General features: G+C 41.8%; 1 protein-coding gene and 2 pseudogenes across 1 annotated transcript; 1 reads left to right on the top strand and 2 right to left on the bottom strand.

The window, feature by feature from the left end:
- Positions 1–1,052: 1,052 nt before the first annotated feature.
- Ndufaf4-ps4 (NADH:ubiquinone oxidoreductase complex assembly factor 4, pseudogene 4) lies at positions 1,053–4,733 on the bottom strand (annotated as a pseudogene).
- A 2,912-nt stretch (positions 4,734–7,645) lies between these two features.
- On the bottom strand, positions 7,646–8,618 carry Hint1-ps3 (histidine triad nucleotide binding protein 1, pseudogene 3; annotated as a pseudogene).
- A 9,287-nt stretch (positions 8,619–17,905) lies between these two features.
- Ube2wl1 (ubiquitin-conjugating enzyme E2W like 1) lies at positions 17,906–19,546 on the top strand. The gene is made up of 3 exons (XM_063280562.1): positions 17,906–17,982; positions 18,593–18,773; positions 19,052–19,546. The coding sequence occupies exons 1-3, from the start codon at positions 17,906–17,908 to the stop codon at positions 19,544–19,546; spliced, it is 753 nt and encodes a 250-aa protein (XP_063136632.1).
- Positions 19,547–24,133: the final 4,587 nt, after the last annotated feature.

Raw genomic sequence — 24,133 nt, 5'->3', positions numbered from 1 at the left:
CCATCCCTAACCCTAGAGTTGTAGTTGATGACTACTACTAAAGGAACTTCATGATAGACTTATCTGTAACTCCATTATAAAATTACACATAACTGAAGTGATAGAGGCTCCTGACGACTATGGGGACTCCTTCTAACACATCCTTGATATAGCTGCCAAAAGCAAAAACCAGATTTCACAGATTTTAATTGCAATTTATTCCATTAATTTCAAGTTTAAAGGTATCTACCACTAAGAAACCCATTCTTTTGCTACAGTCTGGGGTAATCCTCTTCTTGGCTAATTCTGTAGTTAGTTCAGTGTGCTTAACCTCATACCAGTATATATCACAACTTTCATACGGCTCACCTATCTGAATTTCCTGTGGGTCTTTTGAGATCCTTTAATACATTGAATTTACATACCAGAATAATCCTGACAGACATGAAGAACTTGCTGCAGAGTAAAACAGAGAGGAAATTAGAGGGATCAATTCAGGTAATATGCACCTTTTGAGAATTAGCTTGATGACTCTAACGTCAGCACAAAATGGTTTTCTCAATTTAAGTTACAGTGACTATGTTTAGTTAAGATAAAAGGTAAACTGAGTAGTAGTTTATGTATACACAAATGACTGACAAAAATGGGCAATTTTTTTGGAATTGTCACAGAATAGCTTTAATAAAAATTACAATAAAACAATCACCAGTCTCTTGACCTGGAAATTCCATTATTTTCAACTCTAACTGGCTCTCAAGCCCAATATGTATCCTATCCCGTGACATTCCCAGAGAAAGAAGGCTAGCACTGTTCCTTTTTAGACAGACTATTAGAAAAATAAATTCCAGAGGCAAAATTATGCTAATCAATCAGTATAATACCTTTTTAGATGCGTTTACTAAAACGCATAATTTAAAATATACAGGCCTTTGTTGCTAAAAGAAATCTTTACTTGTTTTATTGGATATTTTTATTTACATTTCAAATATTATTCCCTTTCCAGGTTGTCTGGCCATAACCCCCCTATCCCATCCCACTCCCCTTCTTCTATAAGGGTGTTCACCCTACCCCTCACCACCTATACACCCCGACATTCCACTACACTGCAGTGTCCAACCCTGGCAGGACCAAGGGCTTCCCCTTCCAGTGGTGCTCCAACAAGGCTATTCTCTGCTACATGTGCAGTTGGAGACCAGGGTAAGTCCATGTATAGTCTTTGGGTAGTGGTTTAGTCCCTGGAAGCTCTGGTTGGTTGGCATTGTTGTTCTTATGGGGTAACAAGCCCCTTCAGTTCCTTCAGACCTTTCTCTAATTCCTCCAATGGGGGTCCTGTTCTCGGTCCAGTGGTTTGCTGCTGGCATTTGCCTCTGTATTTGACATGTTCTGGCTGTGTCTCTCAGGAGAGATCTATATCCAGTTCCTGTCATCATGCACTTCTTAGCTTCATCCATCTTATCTAGTTTTGGTGGCTGTATATATATGGCCCACATGTGGGGCAGGCTCTGAAGGACTCTTCCTGCAGTCTCTGCTCTAAACTTTGCCTCCCTATCCCTTCCTATGGGTATTTTGGTTCCCATTTTAAAGAAGGAGTGAATGGTCATCCTTCTTGAGTTTCATGTGATCCGTGCATCTTGGGTAATTCGAGCATTTGGGCTAATATTCACTTATCAATGACTACATCCCATGTGTATTTTTCTGAGACTATACCCCATTTTTAATAGGGTCATTTGGTTCTGGTGGCTAACTTCCTGAGTTCTTTCTATATTTTGGATATTAGCCCTCTATCTGATGTAGGATTGGTAAAGATCTTTTCCCAATCTGTTGGTTGCTTTCTTATCCTAATGGCAGTGTCCTTTTCCTTATAGAAGCTTTGCAGTTTTATGAGGTCCCATTTGTCGATTCTTGATCTTAGAACATAAGCCATTAGTGTTTTGTTCAGGAATTTTTCCCCAGTGACCATGCCTTCAAGACTCTTCTCCACTTTTTCTTCTATTGTTTGAGTGTATCTGGTTTGATGTGGAGGTCCTTGATCCACTTAGATTTAAGTTTTTGTACAGAGCTATAAGAATGAATCAATTTGCATTTTTCTACATGCTGACCTCCAGTTGAACCAGCACCATTTGCTGAAAATGCTATAGTTTGTCCACTAGATATTTTTAGCTCCTTTGTCAAAGATCAAGTGACCATAGGTGTGTGGATTCATTTCTGGGTCTTCTATTTTCTTCCACTGATCTACCTGCCTGTCTCTGTACCAATACCATACAGTTCTTATCACCGTTGCTGTGTAACACTGTTTGGGGTCAGTGATGGTGATTCCTCCAGAAGTTCTTTTATTGTTAAGAAGACTTTTTTCTATCATGGGTTTTTGTTAGTCCAGAGGTTCTTGCAAATTGTTCTTTCTAACTCTATGAAGAATTGAGTTGGAATTTTGATGGGGATTATACTGAATCTGTGAAAATTTTTTGGCAAAATAGCCATTTTTGCTATATTAATCCTGCCAATCCTTGAGCATGGGAGGTCTTTCCATCTTCTGAGATCTCAAATTCCTTTCTTCTGAGACTTGAAGTTCTTACCATACAGATCTTTCCCTTGCTCAGTTAGACTCACACCTAGGTGTTTTATATTACTTGTGAGTATGGTGAAGTGTGTCATTTCCCTAATTTCTTTTTTTAATGTGTAAAATGGAAGGATTTTATTGTGATACCATATAAGAAACCATAGTTATATCTGCTAACCACCTAGGAAATACCAGGCAGTACTACTGATTCACAGACTCATTTTGAATTGAAGGACGATGGTTTTGACTACATTTTCCAATATAATTTGCAACGATTAGAATTAGCATGTTCCAGGCAAGTATGTCTGTTTGTTTCCTTGAAAGAACTTGGACAAGCCCAGTTCCCCCAACTCCATTCTGTCTTCTTGAAATGGGTTTTATTTGGCAGAATAAGTAAAAATACGAGTAGGATTCTGAGAACCTAAATTCTGGTCTCCTTGCATCGTAAACTATACACAACTCCGTCATAAGTTCTGTAGACACCCATTTTAACTGCAAGACTCTGTGCTTGCCTGGCCTTTTTTCATTTAACTTCGAATTTACATAAGCAGAGTTCTACTTTTACACAAATTCACTTTCAGAGAGGTCAAACAATGCGGCCAAGAACCCACAGGTACAGCATGCCCCAATGAACCAAACTCATATTACCTCATTTGAGATTCTAATACTGGAATGTGTCAGGCTCCAGAGTTTAAGTGAATGAATCGGTAACTTTCTAGGTCTCTTGAGGGATTTATTTTATACTTCTACCGGCTACTTTTTCTCCTAGAATGAAAACAAGTATAAATGTTTGGTTATCAAATCAGATCCTCTTATTTTTTGCTGTTCATTCATATTTCTCTCATTTCTAAATTAAAGCAAGTTATTTGTTCAAATAGTCTTAAGTATTGCCTCTCAGAAAACTTTTCAAGTTACCTATTTCTATTTGTCAAGAGACAGCTACTAGGTCACAGACACTAATAATTCTTCTGAAAAGTTATTTCATATTTAAAACCAATTTAAAACATTAAAAACCCTCAAGGATTTTTATTTTGTTGAGTACTAATATATATTTTACTTCCTTTGCACTCAGTTTCCTCTCTTTCTTCACTTGGGAAATATAGTCACTGTGTCTCACTGCTGATTATCTGTCCCTAACACAATGCCAGTCTTATAGGAGTCAGGAGGGAGGGCTCTTCTTTCAGTGTCTCCTCCAAAGAACAAACCATCCTAAATTGGAAAGTGAAACTTAATATTGAATCATTCGACCCACATGATCAATACTGCTGACATATAGCCAGGAACTACACATAAATTAGAAAAATATATATGAACAATCCTGAAGAGGTCAAAGAGCTATCCAAGTTATGGCCCTCAATCACAGTAACTTGTATCATTTATATACATGAAAAACAAGGACTCAGAGTTTGGGAGCGCACACAGGAAATCGTTTTGTGATTTTCTTCATTTTGATTGTATTGCTTTCCTGTCTTCAGGAGGAACGATTTTGACTTCAAAAGTAACGAAATATTTGAGAAGGGAATTTACATCCTTCAGTTCTAAATGGTATTCTTGGGCGATTTTCTCAGCAGTCCATGTCTCTAGAGAGAGTTTATGGTTATTGAGAAGGGTCAGTGCTTCTACAACAGTGATCATCTTGCCTTTGGGAATGTCCATGACATTCTTGTCAAAGTGATCTCCTATTGGCAGTCTGAATTCCTTTGGTTCTTGCTGGGGTTCAATGGCTTTTACCGGCAAGGAAGGCACCGATCTTTGGGATCGACATAAACATCTCTTAGTAAGGATAGCAGCTTGTTATCTTTCCTAGAAACTTCTTCCTCGTTCTGGATACCGACTCAGGTCCTCCTGCAGGAGACTGTGGGTAGAAGGGTGCTTGGGTGCCATGGAGGGCTTCCTCTTGCTGATGTCCTGCTCTGCTTGCTTCTCCACGTTGAAGTTCCTGAAGGCACGGGTCATGCGAGCCCCCATCTCTACCTCATGATGCCCTTAGTTCACTACGCACGTGGGGAGACACAAGCACGGGTGACCCCCTAATTTCTTTCTCAGCCTGCTTATCCTTTGAGTAAGGGAAGGCCACTGGATTGTTTGAGTTAATTTTATGCCCAACTTTGCTGAAGTTGTTTATCAGGTTTAGGAGTTCACTGGTGGAATTTTTGGAGACACAACTATACTATCATATCATCTGCAAATAGTGATATTTTGACATCTTCCTTTCCCATTTGTATCCATTTCACCTCCATTTGTTATCTAATTTCTCTGGGCAGGACATCCAGTACAATACTGAATAGGTAGGGAGAGAGTGGGCAGCCTTGTCTAGTCCTTGATTTTACTGGGATTGCTTCAATTTCTCACCATTTAGTTTGATTTTGGCTACTGATTTGCTGTATATTTCTTTTACAATGTTTAGATACCAGCCTTGAATTACTGATTGTTCCAATACTTTTAACACGAAGGGGTGTTGAATTTTGTCAAATGCTTTCTCAGCATCTAATGAGATGATCATGTAGCTTTTTTCCTTAGGCTTTGTTTATATAGTGGAATAGGTTGATGGATTTCCACATATTGAACCATACCTGAATCCCTGGGATGAAGTCTACTTGATCATGATGAATGATCATTTTGATGTGTTCTTAGATTCAGTTCAGGAGAATTTTATTGCATATTTTTACATCGATATTCATGAGGAAAATTGGTCTGAAGTTCCCTTTCTTTGTTGAATCCTTGTGTGGTTTAGGGATAAGCACAATTGTGGCTTCATGGAAAGAATTGGATAGTGTTCCTTCTGTTTCTATTTTGTGGAATATTTTGGACAGTATTGGTATGAGGTCTTCTATGAAGGACTGAGAGAATTCTCCACTAAACCCATCTAGTCCTGGGTTCTCTTTTGTTGGGAGACTTTTAATAACTACTTCTATTTCTTTAGGAGTTATGGGGTTGTTTAGATGGTTTATCTGTTCCTGATTTGACTTTGTTACCTCGTATTTCTCTACAGAATTGCCCATTTCCTACAGCTTTTCACGTTTTGTTTAATATAGGCTTTTGTAGTAGGATCTGATGACTCTTTTGAATTTCCTCAGATTCTTTCGTTTTATCTCCCTTTTCATTTCTGATTTTGTTAATTTGGACACACTCTCTGTGCTCTCTGGTTAGTCTGCCTAAGGGTTTACCTATCTTGTTGATTTTCTCAATGAACCAGCTCCTAGTTTTGTTGATTCTTTGTATAGTCCTTTTTGTTTCTACTTGGTTGATTTCAGCCCTCAGTTTGACTATTTCCTGCCTTCTACTCCTCTTGGTGTATTTGCTTCCTTTTGTTCTAGAGTTTGAGGTGTGCTGTCAAGCTGTTAATGTATGCTCTCTCCTGTTTCTTTTTGGAGGCACTCATAGCTATGTGATTTCCTCTTAACACTGCTTTCATTGTGTCCCATAAGTATGGGTATGTTTTGCCTTCATTTTCTTTAAATTCTGAAAAATCTTTCATTTCTTTCTTTATTTCTTCCTTGACCAAGTTATCATTGAATAGAGCATGGTTCAACTTCCATGTATATGTGGGCTTTCTGCCATTTTTGTTGTTATTGAAGACCAGCATTAGTCCATGGTGATCTGATAGGATGCATGAAATTATTTCAGCCTTCTAGTATCTGTTGAGCCCTGTTTGTTGACCAATGATATGGTCAATTTTGGAGAAGGCACCGTGACATAATAGAAGAAGATATATTCATTTGTTTTACGAAGAAATGTTCTATAGATATCTGTTAAATCCATTTGGTTGATAACTTTTGTTAGTTTCTCTATGTCTCTGCTTAGTTTGTGTTTCCATGATCTGTCCATTGTTTTGAAATTTCCCACTATTATTGTGTGAGGTGCAATGTGTACTTTGAGCTTTAGTAATTGTTTTTATGAATGTAGGTGCCCTTGCATTTGGAGCATAGATGTTCAGAATTGAGAGTTAATATTAGTAGATTTTTTTGATGAGTATTAAGTGTCCTTCTTTATCTTTTTTGATAACTTTTGGTTGAAGGTTGACTTTATTTGATATTAGAATGGCTACTACAGCTTGTTTCTTGGGAGCATTTGCTTGGGAAATGTTTTCCCATCCTTTTACTCTGAGAGAGTATCTGTCAGTGAGGTGCATTTCCTTTATGCAGCAAAATTCTGGTTCCTCTTTATATATCCAGTCTGTTAGTCTATGTCTTTGTAGGAGAATTGAGTCAATTGATGTTAAGAGACTTTAAGGATTAGTGACTCTTTCCTGTTATTTTTGTTGTTAGAGATGGAATTATGTTTCTGTGGCTATCTTCTTTTGAGTTCATTGCAAGAAGATGACTTTCTTGCTTTATTGAGGGTGAGGTTTTTCTGCTCATGTTGGAGTTTTCCATCTATTGTCCTTTGTTGGGCTGGACTCGTGGAAAGCTATTATTTGAATTTCATTTTGTCAGGAAATATCTTGGTTTCTCCATATATGTTAATTGAGAGTTTTGCTGGATCTCTTAGCCTGGGCTGGCATTTGTGCTCTCTTAGGGTCTGTATGCCATATGTTCAGGATCGTCTAGCTTTCATAGTCTCTGTTGAGAATTCAGGTGGAATTCTGATAGGTTTGCCTTTATATGTTGCTTGAACTTTTTCCCTTACTGCTTTTAATATTCTTTCTTTGTTTTGTGCATTTGGTGTTTTGACTATTATGTGACAGGAGGAATTTCTCTTCTGGTCCAATCTATTTGGAGCTCTGTAGGCTTCTTGTATGTTTATAGGCATCTCTTCCTTTAGATTAGGGAAGTTTTCTTCTATAATTTTGTTGAATTTATTTACTGGACCTTTGAGTTGGGAGTCTTCACTCTCTTCTATACCTATTATCCTTAGGTTTGATCTTCTCATTGTGTCCTGGATTTCCTGGATGTTTTGGCTTAGGAGCTTTTTGTGTTTTACATTATCTTTGATGGTTGTGTCAATGTTTCCTATGCTAACTTCTGCTCCTGAGATTCTCTCTTCTATCTCTTGTATTCTGTTGATTATGCTTGTATCTACGGCTCCTTTTCTCTTCCTTTGGTTTTCTATATCCAGGGTTGTCTCCCATTGTGCTTTCTTTATTGCTCCTATTTCCATTTTCAATTCTTTCACCTGTTTGGTTGTATTTTCCTGTAATTCTTTCAAGGATTTTTGTGTTTCCTCTCTAAGGGCTTCTACTTGTTTACTTGTGTTTTCCTGCATTTCTCTAAGGGAGTTCTTTATGTCTTTCTTGGTCACAGAGACTGGCACTAAGGTAATATGAAATAAAGTCAAGTGTAAGTTACCCTTGGAACAAAGCAATGCTCTTGGGTATCCCATAGCTAGAGGACACATTTGAAGGTCCTATGAATATAGATGTAATGAATGAGAAACTCTTGGCCACCGGAGCCAAACCTGAGGTCTCAGTCATCATTGTTCCCTGGGACATACACCCTCAGCCAGGAAATGAGTGTATCTACAGCCCTTGTGGTTGAAGGAGAAAATTATAGACTCCTTTTGACCTACACCGACCTTCATGCAAGTGGACCTGATTCTGGCTTCTTCTTCTACTATTTTTTTTTACATGCAACAATGTCTTTTATTAGGCACAGAATTTTAAATGATCTCTTCAATTTTTCTATACATAGGCAAAACTATGTGTGCCACTTAACTTACTGGAGTTGCCAAATACCTAGAGAAGGACACTTGTCCCCAACATGTTTAACCAGGAGGCAAGTTCATCTGCTGACCCCCAAGGACGTGGAGGTGAATATGATAGACAGACTGTCCCCGTCCTCACCTTCATTTACCACCACCTCATTCCAGCACTTCACGCCCAGATCTGCAGCATTTTTCCTGCCAACAATCATTAAATGTCCTAGAAGACTTTCGTCATCGTCATCTGCCACAGAAATCTGGGATATGTGCTTCTTGGGTATCACCAGAAAGGGTGTTGGTGCTTGAGGGGAAATGCCATGAAAAGCAACTAACTGATCGTCCTTGAAGATGATCTTGGTGGGGATTTTTTGCAGATGACCTTACCAAAGATCCTGTCACCACCGGGCTGGGCCACGTGAGTCTTGGCAATCTAGTCAGCCATCGAAGCCCGTCTCTGTCCTTCCCATGCTACAGCCTGATTCTGGCTTCTACAGAGGGAATGACACAAGGCTTACCCAGCTGGAGCCTCCTTAGCCAGAAAAAAAAGACTTAGTCACACGTTCAAAGAAATGAAAAGTTGGAGAGTCTTTCCACTACATGAGTACTTGAGACCACCTTGGGCAAATGGTGAAGGTCTGCAGTAGGGTTAGTCATAGCAGGGAGGTCTGACATTCTCTTCAATGAAATAAATGAATTGGTTTAGTTGGTAACTTGGGAAGAGAGAAAGCACTGGGTCCCTTATGAGAAAGAGAAAACTTTGAGACCTGGTTATGCAAAGGTAAAGCTCCCTCCAAATTTAAGGTTACCTTGAGACTTCCGTTATTCAAACAAAATAGAATGTAGCCATCTTCCTTGATAGAATATGTCTGTAAGAGGTTCTTCACTGTATCACAATTGAACCTACAGTTTACCTTGAACTGAAGAAGAAACCTGGGAAACATTAGGAAAATTATCTGAGGCTCAGTCCATAATATCAGGAAGTTGTGTGGGGTTCCTGACCCTAAATGAGCGTCTAAACCTGCAATGGACAAACTGGAATGATCTGAAGCTACCTTTGCATCAGTGAGAAGATATGATGCCTCCTTAATCAAAGGTAGAAGGAGTGAGTAACCTTGGGAAGAGAAGAGCAAAAATATAATTGCTTACCATAGCTCATGAGGTCCTAGCGTTGCCTCACCTTGTAACTGTTCATCATAGTTTAGTGTATCCATATCTTTAGCTGAATCTGCAAGAGAATAAATATAGTTTCCATGATTCATAAACAGCTGAGCGTGTCCTCAGCATGATTGCCTCCTAAAGAACTGTGTTCAACCAACCAGAACTGAGCCAGACTGATGACTTCATGCCATGTCATGTGACTTGACTCAAGGAAATGGCATAAGGTTGCCAGATTTGCTTCCTCTTCTTGATTTCTGTGAACTTTGACCACAGGGAGCAATGCTCCTTGGTCAGAGGTAAAATATCCCATGGGCCCCTAAGCAGAGGGATGGTTCTGAGAGATCATTGGGTCAAAGGGGTAACTTTAAGGCCTCAATCATCAGAGGAAGAAAACTACCAAAGTTTTGAAAGTAGAAAGGCCTCAAAGCTGTTGGACAGCAGGGGAGTATCCCTGTTTACCTTCTGTAGATAAGGATGGTCCAGGCACTCCAGGCCTCCATATCTTCAGAGGACTCATGAAAATTCTTATCTCTGAGAACTCTACGGCAGATTGACAGAAATCTGAGGTTTCTACTGAGACATTGGGTCAAAGTCCCTAGATCTGTTCCCTATTTACACTTATAATAAGCCACAAAGGTGTTGAGTGTGTGTTGCAGTGGTCTTTCTGGTGAAACGCTTACATAGATGGCCTTGGATCCAGGCTGGGGTTTTTATTCATCAGCCATGGGACTTGAATCCAGAGTTCTCGGAGGTTTTTGATGGTTAAAGGTATATTTCCTAACCAATAAGTTCTGAGGAAGAAGTTATAGCTTCTCTTATTTGAATGGTAGGCCTGAGTCAGCCATGAACAAAGAGAGAATCTCCTATGCATTCTTAGTCACAGGATTCAGTCTCAAGCACACTATAGCAGAGGCTGAATGAGACACACTCCTCAGTCACAAGGTCAGTTCTATAGCTTGCTTCATCAGAGGGGCATGTCTCAGACCCCTCCAGTGGAGACAGAGGAGAATGAAGTGTTTTATTCTAGGGCAGCTGAATCCTTTGTGAAAACATTAAAGTCAGGGGCCACTATGGTTAGAGGAAAGAAGCCTAAGGCCCTCTTCAGAGGATATTCCAACTGGGTGTCAGGCCCCTTGAAGTCATGGAATAGTTTACTTCTGAGGGGGCATGAATTGTTGAGTTATTAGCTGGAGGAATAAATTTTCCTGGCTCTAGAAGGGCAGGTCTGAGTCCCTGTTGTTATTTCATTAATTCTGTTGCATGCTGATATTAAAAGGGCTATATTTGTGTCTTTCTTAGGACTTTGTTGAGGTCTAAAGTCCTTTGCTTATTGTGTCATATGTCTGGGGACCTCTTCAATCATTGAAAACCTATGTGACACCTTTGTTCTAAAGTGGTAAGTCTGAGGTAAATTTGAGCAATTAATAAATGTCTGAGGTTGTTGAACAGTGAAAGACCCTCGTTCCTGGTTGAGGAGGTTTGAAAACCTGGTGACCCTGAGGGATGGTAGGCATTTCACCTGACCCCAGGGAAACCAGGCAGGTCACTAGCCCAAAGCCCATCCATAGATTTGTGACCATCAGTCATATAAAGATGACACCCCAAGCACCTTAATAGGTAGAGGAGATGACCACAGGTCAGGAAGGCTCAAGACAGATCTCTATTATAATGGAGTACCTAAAGTCCTGGAGACTTAGCCAATGAATTTCCCTTCCCAGACACTCCTCCCTGCAAAAGGTATTTAATCTCATGCCCACTCTGAGAAGTGGAGAACGATTTTACTCATCCACCTTCTGCCATGACAGTAGACCCGCTGAAAACATGGACTGCCTCTTTTCACTGGGATCTGCTGTGGGGAGCCACAGAGAAGGCCAAAGTCTCTCCCCACAGGACTAGCTGAAGCTCCACCATTTCTCCTTCAGCCCCAGTCTAGATCCAGCCCCACGGGCCCCCATTCCATTCTCAGCTCTTTGGCAGCATCCCAGCAGTGCCTGGACGCCCAAGAGCCTGAGAAACAGACAGCCTCCTTGCAGGCCCGGGGAAATCCCGATCCAGCTCAGGCTGTGTCTTGCTCTCAGACTGCACTTTCCCAACCCCAGAGCAGTGTCCCACAGCCTAACACACGCTCGGCAGATACCCCAATTAATCCTACAACTGGCGTCCAATGTGGAACCCCATGACCCTAGGATTAAGAGTCTCATGCTGTACCAACTGAGCTAGCCAGGCACTGGTGACTGCTGTAGGGTTAATGGTGAGGTCCTGCGTCAGTTCTGCCACAAGGCTTGGGTTGCATGGAAGGCAAGACAGAGGAAGTTTGATGGCACTTACCCCATGCCACAGCCAGGTGAATACCTGGCAGTGGGAAGCTGCAAGACACTGCTCTGTGGATGGGGAAGTGCTCTCTGAGACATGGGACACAGCCAGAGTTGGGTCAGGGGTCCCAGTCCTGCAATAAGCCTGGGGTCATCTGGTTCTTAGGCTCTTGAAGGGGCATCCAGGTGCTGCTGGGATGACACAGAAGAGGGGAGTATAGAATGGGGTCCCACAGAGCTGAATCTAGCCCGGGGCCAAGGAGGAAAAGGAGGAGTTCTGGCTGGTCCCGTGGGAAGAGTATTTGGCTTGACTGCGGGTGCCTCTGGGATCACAGGGAGGCTTTCTTCAGAACATTAGATGGTGGCTCTATAGGCTAAGGCCTTCTCTGTGGCTTCCCATGGCAGGTCACAATGAAAAGAGGCAGTCCATGTTTTCAGCGAGTTTAATGTCATAGCAGAAGGTGGATGAGTAAAACCGTTTTCCACTTCTCAGAGAGGGCATGAGATTAAATACCTTTTGCAGGAAGGAGTATGTGGGAAGGGAAATTCATTGGCTAAAAGCTTCTAGGCCTTAATGTACCTCATTACAATGGAGATCTGTCTTAAGCCTAACTGACCTATGCTCAAGTACTCTATTTGTGAAGGGACTTGGGTCGTTGCCCTTAAGTGACTAATGGTCACAAATCTATAGAGGACTGCAGGCTAGTGACTGGCTTGGTTTCCTGGGAGTCAGGCAAAATGCATACCATTCCTCATAGTTACCTGGGTTTCAAACCTCCTCCACTGGGAACCAGGGTCTTTCACTCTCCCACATGAGTTTTCTTAGTTCTTGAAAGAACTGTAGGTTAATGCTCCTATGAACACTGTGGAGTTTCTGACACATTTGATGTTGACAGGGTATATCTGAAACCCCCGTGAGTTACTGGTGAAAGTTGTGAAACTCAATGGTTCTACACAGGTAAGATTAAGGTCACTTTGGCTATTCTGAGAGATCTTAGGATCCCTGGTTCAGGTCCATACACTAGTTTAGAAAATGTGTGGTTCTTAAGCAGTCGGTCTGAATCCTTCTGGAGAATGACTGGAGTGCCCTTGACTTCCTGGTTTAGACAGGATATGCCTGAAGACTCCTTGAGCCCTTGAGAATGATTTGCTCTCCACTTCAGTTATTGGGGAAAGTGTGAATCTCCATGGTTCTGAAGGAATAAATCTGAGGCCTCTGTGTCAGAAACACAACTTGGAGGACGCATTGACAGAATGAGAATGCTGGGGTATCTACAAACAAACTATTATGGATCCCATCCTTTAGAAGCAGAAAGTCTCATACTATGTTGGGGAAAGCAGAAATGCCAAAGACTGTTGTACCAGGGAAGATCAGAGTCAGATTGGAGAGTAGAGAAGGCCTGAGTATTTCCTTATCCAGGCTTCGTGGGAACCTAGGACCTCCATTTCATGCAGGGTGACCAACAGTGTAATCAATCTCCATCATTCTAGGAGGCAGTTCATGCTAGGTCTCCTGATAAATCAGCTGCCTACTTCTGAGCATGACTGGCTTTCTCATTTTTGCTGACCAACTTTAAGGTCTATATCCTGGGTCTATGGCTCTGCTTTCTACTCTTAGGCACTAGGACCTCAGGCACCAGGACCTGTTCTTTGAACAGAGGTTATAAGGACACAGGGTCATAATAAGATGCACTCTGTGCACCTTAGATCAAAGGAGCTGATTTGTCACCAATTAGGTGACATAAAGTAGGTCTCGGTCCACAGTGGTCAATGGAAGCACATATTATTCTCCATGAGGAGCAAATTGTATAGCATGCTCTCCCGGCTACAACTTGTGATCTACTCTTAATCAGAAGGAGAATACTTGCTGTGCTTTTAATCAGAGGGTCCTATCTGATGCTTCAATGTGGATCTGAGGCAGCTAGGAGTAGAAGTTGTAAGTTTGATAGATGGTTGATGAGAATAAAAAGTTCTAAACTCCTGTTGTTCAAATTCGGCGTAGCGTGGGAAAACATGAGGTTGGCTTGTGGATAAATAGAACAGAAAGTGCCATGGTAAGAAAGTGTTGGGCCCAGGCCAGAATCTTGAGATGGACTGCCTTACAGGTCCCATTTCCAGACTGGGGAGCTCTGGTAAGTTGAAGGCTACCTAGGGCAGAACTTGAAGGTCTCATCCACTCTTGATTAGAGGACATATTTCTGCAGTCTGAAGAATGTCTGAGCTGCCTTTTTGAAAAAGAGGTTGGTTTGCCACTCTCATGTTCTAAATGGGAACCTTGCATGTCCCTTTCATTAGAAGAACGCTTTTCTGATGTGGTTTTGGTAGATTAGGAAGGTCTGTGATTGCCTTGTCTAGTCAGCCACCTTGATCTATGATTCCCAGTCTCCAACTCTCCAAAGTGTCAGTGAGCAGGTACACTCTCTCAATGGTGATTGGGTACTGGGGATCTGAATTCTTGTCCTCATATTTGTGTGGCAAGTGCTTTATCCACTCAACTATCTCCCAGTTACTATTATTTTCTTATTAGGAATTGTCTTTTATTTCCTTTATTTCTTTCTCAGCAAGTTCATTGTTGGCATATATCAAAGTTGTTGATTTTTTTTTTCCGGAGCTGGGGACCGAACTCAGGACCTTGCGCTTCCTAGGCAAGTGCTCTACCACTGAGCCAAATCCCCAACCCCAAAGTTGTTGATTTTTATAGGATATTTTATACACATTTGAAATGTTAATTCCTTTCTCAAATTCCTGTCCATAAGCCACCTATCCCATCCCCTCCCCTTCTGTAAAGGTGTTCAAGCTTGCCAACCACCCTTGTTTCCTGCCTCTCCAACCTGACATTACCCTACACTGGGGGGCGGAGCGTCAGCCTTGGCAGGATCAAGGGCTTCTCCTCCCATTGGTGCCATCCTCTGCTACATATGCAGCTGGAGACATGGGTCTGTCCATGTGTAGTCTTTGGGTGGTGGTTTAGTGCCTGGGAGCACTGGTTGGTATTGTTGTTCCTATGGGGTTGCAAACCCATTCATCTCCTTCAGTCCTTTCTCTAACTCCTCCACCAGGGACCCAGTTCCCAGTTCAATGGTTTGCTGCTTGCAGTCACCTCTATATTCGTCATGGTCTGGCTGAGCCTCTCAGGAGACAGATGTATCAGGCTCCTGTCAGCACGTACTTCTTGGCTTCATCAATATTGTGTAGTTTTGGTGACTGTATATATATGGGCTGGAACCCCAGGTGCAGCAGGCTCTAAATGACTGTTCCTTCAGTCTCTGCTCCAGTCTTTCTCCCCATATCCCCTCCTATGAATATTTTTCTTCCCCATTTTAAGAAGGACTGAAGGATCAGCACTTTGGTCATCCTTCTTCTTGAGCTTCATGTGGTCTGTGGATTGTATCTTGGTAATTCTAGCTTTCGGGCTAATATCCACTTATAAGTGAGTGCCTACCAAGGGTGTTTTGTTGTGATCCGGTTACCTCACTCAGGATGATATTTTCTAGTTCATCCATTTACCTATGAATTTCATGGAGTCATTGTTTGCAAATATTGTGCCTTCATTTTCATTAAATTCTAAAATGTCTTTAATTTCTTTCTTATTTCTTCCTTTATCAAGTTTTCAATGAGTACAGAATTGTTCAACTTCCATATATATGTGGAGTTTTTGACAATTTTTTTGTTATTGAAGACCAGCCTTAGTCCATGGTGATCTGATAGGATGCATGGGTTTATTTCAATGTTCTTGTATCTGTTGAGGCCTGTTTTGTGCCCGATTATACGGTCAATTTTAGGGAAGGTACCATGAGATGCTGAGAAGAAGTTATTTTCTTTTGTTTTAGGATGAAATTTTCTATAGATAACTGTTAAAACCATTTTGTTTGTAATTTCTGTTAGTTTCTCTATGTCCCTGTTTAGTTTCTGTTTCCATGATCTGTCCATTGATGAGAGTGGGGTGTTGAAATCTCCCACTATTATCCTGTGAGGTACAATGTGTGCTTTGAGCTTTAGTAAGGTTTCTTTTATGAATGTAGGTGCCCTTGCATTTGGAGCATAGATATTTAGGATTGAGAGTTCATCTTGGTGGATTTTTCCTTGGATGAATATGAAGTGTCCTCCCTTATGTTTTTTGATAACTTTTGGTTGAAAGTAGATTTTATTCAATATTAGAATGGCTACTCCAGCTTGTTTCTTCATACCATTTGCTTAGAAAATTATTTTCCAGCCTTTTAGTCTGAGATAGTCTCTGTCTTTGTCACTGAGGTGTGTTTCCTATAGGCAGCAAAATTCTGGATCCTCTTTATGTATCCAGTCTGTTAGTCTATGTCTTTTTATTGAGGAATTGAGTCCATTGATGTTAAGAGAGATTAAGGGATAGTGATTGTTGTTTCCTGGTATTTTTGTTGTTAGAGGTGGAATTATGTTTGTGTGCCTCTCTTCTTTTGGTTTCGTTGCAAGGAGACTACTTTATTTCTTTTTTCTGGGGTGTAGTTTCCCTCCTTGTGATGGAGTTTTCCATCTATTATCCTTTGTAGGGCTGGATTTATAGAAAGATATTGTATAAATTTGGTTTTGTCATAGAATGTCTTGGCTTTTCCATCTATGTTAATTGGGTGTTTTGCTGGATATAATATCCTGGGCTGGCATTTGTGTTCTCTTAGGGTCTGTATGACATCTGTCCAGAATCGTACTGTTTTCATAGTCTCTGGTGAGAACTCTGGTATAATTCTGATAGGTCTGCCTTTATATGTTACTTGACCTTTTTCCCCCTTACTGCTTTTAATACTCTTCCTTTGTTTTGTGTGTTTGGTGTTTTGATTATTGTGTGATGGGAGAAATGTCTTTTGTGGTCCAATCTAGTTGGAATTCTGTGAGCTTGCTATATGTTTATGGGCATCTCTTTAGGTTAGGGAGTTTTTCTTCTATAATTTTATGAAGATATTTACTGGTCCTTTAATTTGGGAGTCTTCACTCTCTTCTATACCTATTATCCTTAGGTTTGATCTTCTCATTGTGTCCTGGATTTCCTGTATGTTTTGGGTTAGGAGCTTTTTGCATTTTACATTATCTTTGATGGTTGTGTCAATGTTTTCTATGGTGTATTCTGCCCCTGAGATTCTCTCTTCTATCCCTTGTATTCTGTCGGTGATGCTTGTATCTATAACTCCTGATCTCTTCCCTAGGTTTTCTATCTCCAGGGTTGTCTCCCTTTGTGATTTCTCTATTGTTTCTATTTCCATTTTTAAATCCTGGATGGTTTTATTCAATTCCTTCACCGGTTTGGTTGTGTTTTCCTGTAATTCTTTAAGGGATTTTTGTGTTTCCTCCTTAAGGGCTTCTACTTCTTTACCTGTGTTGTCCTATATTGCTTTAAGGCTGTTATTTATTTCCTTCTTAAAGTCCTCTGTCATCATCATGATCAAATGTGATTTAAAATTCAAATCTTGCTTTTCTGGTGTGTTGGGATATCCAGTATTTGCTTTGGTGGGAGTACTGGGCTCTGATGATACCAAGTAGTCTTAGTTTCTGTTGCTTAGGTTCCTGCACTTGCCTCTGGCCATCAGTATGTCTCTGGTGTTAGCTTGCATTGCTATCTCTGGCAGCGGTTTGACCTTCCTGTAAGCCTGTGCTGGCATTCCTGGAGACCAGCTTTCTCTCATCTCAAATAAGAAGCAGGAAGACGAGAGAGAAAACTTGAAATGCTGTGAGTCTTATAGCTTTCAAAACATGCCCCTAGTGACATACCTTCTTTAGCAAGGCCATACCTCTAAGACTCCCCCAAACAGCCACCAACAGGGGACCAAGTATCCAAATGCCAGAGAACAGGGGAGACAGATCATTCAAACACCACTGACAACTATTGAAGGAAGAAAGAAACTAGCCAGTGGAAGTCATGGGATCTGGGATGTCAATACAGCAGGTTGAACAATATGGAAAAAGGGAGGCTAGAGAGATGTCTTAGCAGCTGAAGGAACTGGCTGCTCTTCCAGAGGAGCTGTGTTCAACCTCCAGATCCACATGCTGTATGCATACATCTTTGCAGACTACTTTTAATAAAGCTTCAACCTCTCCTCCAGATCACCACCCAACAGAGGTAGTGGAAGAGAAAATGTATTAGGTTAGAGGGGAAGTGGACCTAGTCAGCAATAGTTCTTTGGGGGTGAGCCCGATGTTCTTGGACAGCAGTTCAGTCCCATAGCAAACACTGGAATGTTTGCCTAAGAGGACTCAGCAGCTGCAGACCAGTCCTCTCAGCAGGCAGACACCAGGCATGAACCTGCAGTGCAGTCAGTCCTTTCAGCAAGCAGACACCAGGCAGCTGGAGTGCAATCCTGAGGAAACCGACAGGTTCACCAACTGACCTGAGGCAAGGCCACAGAAGGGGCAAGCTGCCTCAGGAACCACAGGAGCAGTTCTTGGGCTAGTTTCTCTCAATGTCAGAGTTATCACGAGTTGAGCTCAACAATGTTATATGAGGCAAACCAATACATGCAGGTTGGTAGCAAATAGTGAAGCAATGCAAACCAAACCACTGAGCTGCCACTGCTAACCTGTGAACTGAACTGTGTTCCAGACAACACAGACAGGAGTTGCTGGATGGTAGGCTAAAAAGGGAGATTAGAGTGTTAAAAATCATTAAAAATAGGTTTTGACATTCTAATATTGTTCATCATGTGATACTGTTAATGTACTACTTCCACCTCCTTCCATGGTACCTGGCTTTTATTTTTAAATCTCAATAAAAGCTGAAAAGTTTCTTCTTTGGAAAAAAATAGGTTTTGATAAAATTAAATTACACCTCCTAATGATTTTTTCAAGTATAATATTCTTCAGTATTTGTTTTTTAAATAAACTTGGTATATTTCTTAAATGTTAGCTCATAGTTTGGCAGCTAGATAGCATTCCCTTTTTTTCCGCCTATGGCATGTTACTCTACCCATAATAATCTTATTTTCAGGGCGAAGTTCGGCGTGCGCTCCGCGGTGGAGGCTCCACTCCGCGCTCCTGCGCGAGGATCGCTGCCGCTCGGCTCCCCGGATACCACAGGGATGCTTTTCCCCTCGCGCTCCCTGGCGGGGTGGAAACAGCTGTGCCCACTGCCCTCGCCCGCGGTCGGGGAGGCCGGAGACGGGCAGAGCGTGGGGTAGCCGGAGAGCGCCTCGCCGAGGACGGCCGCCTGCCCACGGCGCCCCGCGGCCTCTGCCCGGCCTCCCACGCGCAGCCTCGGATCGCTGGGCTCCTGCTCGCACTTCTCTGATCTTCATCCTGTGCCCCCGTGGGTGCCTCCTCCTGTCAGCCCGCACTCTGGGCATTCCCTGGCAGCCCACGTCTCTTCGAAGCCGCCCTACGTCCCTGTCCCCAGCGTCCTGTGCCACCCAGCGTGCGAGCTCGTGGGCCTGCTCCTCCGCCTCGATAGAAACTCGCCCTCTTAATTTTTTTTTTCTTACGATGCCCCACCCTTGCGGACTCGAAACGACTACAAAAAGAACTGTTGGCTTTGCAGAATGACCCACCTCCTGGAATGACTTTAAATGAAAAGAGCGTTCAGAATTCAATCACCCAGTGGATCGTAGACATGGAAGGTGCACCAGGAACCTTATATGAAGGGGAAAAATTTCAACTTCTGTTTAAATTTAGTAGTCGATACCCTTTTGACTCTCCTCAGGTCATGTTTACTGGTGAAAATATTCCTGTTCATCCTCATGTGTATAGCAATGGTCATATCTGTTTATCCATCCTAACAGAAGACTGGTCCCCGGCGCTCTCAGTGCAATCGGTCTGTCTCAGCATTATCAGCATGCTTTCCAGCTGCAAAGAAAAGAGACGACCACCAGATAATTCCTTTTATGTGCGAACATGTAACAAGAATCCAAAGAAAACAAAATGGTGGTATCATGATGATACTTGTTGATGCCACTGTTCTCATCCTCGTAGCAGAAGATAGTCCTACTGAGAAAATGAGCACTTTGATCATTCAGTCTTTGAACTTTAACATTTGACTGGAAGTGACCTATAGGCAATGAAGACTACTTCCTTTTACTGCATTTTTACTCGTGTGCATTCTGGGCGCATGTTGATCGCTGGTTCAGTCCAGGCAACTGACATGCTTTTATAAGTCATACAGTATTAATGCAGGTGTCAGGAAATGTCAAATATAATTCCATTTTTTTATTTTTATTTTTTTAAGCTTTTGGAAAAGTTCCAGGTCCTCATGTATTGTGCAATAACAGTGACTTCCTCAGTGGTTTGGGGGCGTTCATTGCCGGCAATGGACGTTGTGAAAGAGTGAGTTTTCTTAACTCCTGCCACTCAGTGATTAATGCATGATAGGGCCTCTGAAATGAATTTACCGATTATTGTGGGATTATAAGGAAAGTGAGGGATCCAATGTTATATTGAAAGACACCCCAGCTGTTGATATTGGATTCTATGCACTGTGATCCTAAGGCTAACAGCATGAAAACATGCATCTTTAAAGGACCGTGAGAAAGATCATTGCATATTTATTTAATTGTTTATATCTGCTGTCAAATTGTTTTGACATGGAAAGTTTTCGAGGAACATTGGCAGAGAGGTACAATATGTTATCCCTATGGTGAAAATAAATTCATTTATTGTATATAATCCTCAATCTCTGAAGTAAAGGTGTGAATAATAGGGTATGAATGGTTTAACTAAGGCTTTGTTTTGGAAGTAAAAAAATAGCAGTGATGATTAAATTACTGCCATCCATCATTTGGGCCTGTTATTATTTTCCAAGTATATGACACTCTTACTTCCTGCTAGCCATCAGCATGAGCCCTGTTACCTAAACACTATTCATCTATTTATGTTTGGAAAAATCCATAAACATTTTTGTTTGTAATCTTGTTTCTTTTGTTATGTTTTCAGTTTGTTTTAATGTTACAATACTTTAATTGAAAGAATTTTGTCAACTTTTTCTTGTAACTTTTCTTTACTTGTATCATCTTGTTCTTCAATACTGTACCCTAAAATGAGAAATACATTTTTGACAGAGGCTTAATGTTTTAAAAAAAAAATCTTATTTTCAGAACTACAATACTTGACTCTTGTGGAAAACACAAGCTGTGTGTAAATCATTTATTATTTTAATCAGACGTTAGAGAATGGGATAGCAGAAGAGACGAGTCTTCCAAATACAAAGCCTCTTCCGCCTCCTGCCAGTGCATAGTTAGAAGCAGTGAATGAGCCAGAAATGGGTTCCAGAATGTTGGCAGCTTTAACGAGCAAAGAAAGCGCTACCACCGCGCCTGCTGATTGCAATTTTAGTTTCCAGTTAAAACTGCTTTTGATCTGGGCCTGCTTCTTAGATGCTCATATGATTAAACTGTTATGTTCATATCAAATTCAGAATGGAAAAGTTCACCATTAAACGTGGTTTTAGATTTTGGTGAATCGCGTTACGGGTAGGATGGATTCTGGTGAAACCAGCATGTACTCCCTCCTTTTTCCAACAGGTCAGGTCACTGTCACTACTTCAGGAATGTGCTGTGTTTCAGTTCTGTCTTTTTAAACCGGAGACTGGAAATAAAATCAGCATGAAATGCTTTGAAAATAATTACACACTGTTTTGTGCCTTGTAAGGACTTTACCAGCTGGGAGGTTTTGTAAAATTAATTGTTAGCTGATGCCATTTTCTGGCTCTCTCTGACTTCTTAATGACATTGAAATTGTTCCCTTCCAGTCCTAAGAAAGGCCCCTTGTGATTGGCTGATACGAGCGCCAAAATGCCACAATGTAAACAGGATTGGCATCTATTGAGAAAATACAGGGAGGGAGCCAAGTAGAACTGATGAAAGGACGGTGACACAATGATACACAATATCTCCCCCCACCACCTCATTTTTATTTTTATGGCTTGGTTTCTCTGTGTAGCCCCTGGCTGTCCTGGGTCTCTCTCTGTAGATCAGGCTGGCCTCACAGGGATCCAAATGCCTCTGCCTCCCTAGTGTTGGCATTAAAGTTGTGCACCACCATTGCCTGGCTAGATGATACACAGTCTAAACACGAAAATTATGAAGGATAAATGTCCTCAGGAATTCCAAAGTTGTACAAAAATTCGCAAGCCATTGGTTCAAGTGAGAACCAAGGGTTCTGACTGATTATTGTCTTCTTTTATTTGGGTTCAGCTTAGTGTCTTTGACAGATGGCTATGGTCACTTAGAAAACCAAATTACAGATCAGATGGTTGCTGTGTGGGGACAGGATTAGAACAACAGGAGTGAGATTAAATGTTATCTGAGAGATATTTCCATCCCGTTTTAGTTTCATGATGAACTGGCAATTTGTCTTTTTGGGGTACTTGTTCTGTAATTTTTGGTCTTGGCTATTTAGTTCTGTTTTGAAAAAGCTCATCTAGGATTAGAGCATTCTTCCTCCAGTTAGTGTCCAAGAATTAGTCTGTACAGTATTTTAGAGCATTTGACTCTAGAGCTTGGGGTGGAGTAATGGAGTTTGTATTTAGCATGCATAAAGCCCTGGTTAAATTCTTACCAAAGCAAAGACCAGAAAGAATGTAAAGATATACCATATAATGCCAGGATCCTGATCCTGTCACACACACACACACACACACACACACACACACACACACACACACCACCCAACACACACACACACACACACACCACCCAACACACACACACACACACACACACACACACACACACACACACCTACCCCTTCATATAACTGGTAAATTGGTCAGAGATAATTCATAATTTTGCAGGGCGTGGTGCCATGTGCCTATAATCTCAGCATTTGGGGAGGCAGAAGCGCAAGGATCTCTGTAGGTTACAAGGCCAGCCAGAACTATAAGAGTAAGACCCTGTCTCAAGCTCAAACTGCCAAATAAAAGTGCAGACACAACACAGTCAATATTTTAGAGGTTGTCCCAAAGTTAACTGCTGTAAGTCACACTTAGTTCACGTCATAAAAATATCCAACGTCTGTACTGTAACCCAGAAGAATGTGCAGGAGCCATAAAAAATGGCCTCTTTCCCCTTTGTTCACTGTGCTGAAGGATGCTAGACCTCTGCTGTTCCAGGAGCACAGGGCATGCACATCCGCATCACATATGGTGAGAGCTCTTTCCCCTACTTGAAATCGCTCAATCCTGGTGTCTGCCTTTGTCTCACACAAGTCTATATTCAAATGGAAGCTCTCGCACAATGGCTGTCCTTGACTATTCTGTCTGCATAATGGCCGTCCTTGACTTTTCTGTCTGAACAGTAGCCCCCACAATGTCATTATAACCCAGAGTTACTCAACCTCAGGGCCGCTTATATGTTGAGCTGCACCAGTCTGTGCTGCCTAGTGGCCAACAGTGTGTCATATGTGATGTGTTGCTGGAGATTTCGTGGGGTCCTTGCTCTCGACCCACTGGATGCCAGGAGCATCTTCTCCCCATTCAGATATGGCAATCAGAGACATCCTCAGCCAGAGCTGGTTGTTGGGTGCACGGCTGTCATCCCAACACATACAAGGCTGAGACAGAGATATCAGCACAAGTCACTGTGAGTTCTAGAGTAACCCGGGCAGCATAGTGCTACTCAGTCTCAGGAACACATGCAGAATCGTGCAGATGCTCCTCAGTTCCCTGCCTGGGTGCAGAGGAATGGCTGCTGCTCCAACCTTCTCCACTTCAGTTTTCATCGAAGGTTCATTTGCATTGTCATATGGTGTATTGTCATATGGTGCACTGTCATATGGTGCATTGTCCTATAGTACATTGTCCTATGGTGCATTGTCATATGGTGCACTGTCATATGGTGCATTATCCTATGGTGCACTGTCCTATGGTGCACTGTCGTATGGTGCACTGTCGTATGGTGCATTGTCCTATGGTGCATTCTGCTATGGTGCATTGTCATATGGTGCATTGTCCTATGGTGCACTGTCCTATAGTGCACTGTCCTATGGTGCATTGTCCTATGGTGCATTGTCATATGGTGCATTGTCCTATGGTGCACTGTCCTATGGTGCACTGTCCTATGGTGCACTGTCCTATGGTGCACTGTCCTATGGTGCATTGTCATATGGTGCATTGTCATATGGTGCTGTGCCTCAAAGTCGCACGGGCTCAGTTTGCACTGAGGTTAGAATGTGGGATCCATAAGGCCAGACATTCTGGGGCACTTTGGGTTCTAAGAAGAGTTCTCGGTGAGGCTTTTGGTTAATCCTGTTCATTTTGAGACAGAGTCTCTCTATGTAGCCCTGGCTGTCTTAGGGACCACTTTTTAGACCAAGCTGGCCTCGAACTCACAGAAACCCGCCTGCCTCTGCTTCCAGGGTGGGGGACTAAAGGTCTGCGCCACCTATCTGCCTTGGCAGAACTTTTAAGTAAATTCCCTGATCAAAACATTTCCAACATGGTCATCATGGGTCATTTGTTCATTTCTAGATTATTTCGTCCTTTACATTCTAATATACCTGCACTTCAAGATGCTAAACACAAAGAGATCATTTATAGAATCAC

Source organism: Rattus norvegicus, chromosome X (assembly GCF_036323735.1).
Source record: "Rattus norvegicus strain BN/NHsdMcwi chromosome X, GRCr8, whole genome shotgun sequence".
Lineage (NCBI taxonomy): Eukaryota > Metazoa > Chordata > Mammalia > Rodentia > Muridae > Rattus > Rattus norvegicus.
Note: the sequence above shows the minus strand (reverse complement) of the source record. Positions and strands in the feature narration are given on the sequence as shown.

Excerpts from the sequence above, each read along its gene's own strand:
- Ube2wl1 (XM_063280562.1), top strand. The coding sequence starts at position 17,906 with ATGAACCTGCAGTGCAGTCAGTCCTTTCAGCAAGCAGACACCAGGCAG. Across the intron at positions 17,983-18,592 it reads AATCCTGAGGAAACCGACAG|GGCGAAGTTCGGCGTGCGCT; the intron begins GTTCACCAACTG and ends TCTTATTTTCAG. Across the intron at positions 18,774-19,051 it reads AGGCCGGAGACGGGCAGAGC|AAACTCGCCCTCTTAATTTT; the intron begins GTGGGGTAGCCG and ends CCGCCTCGATAG.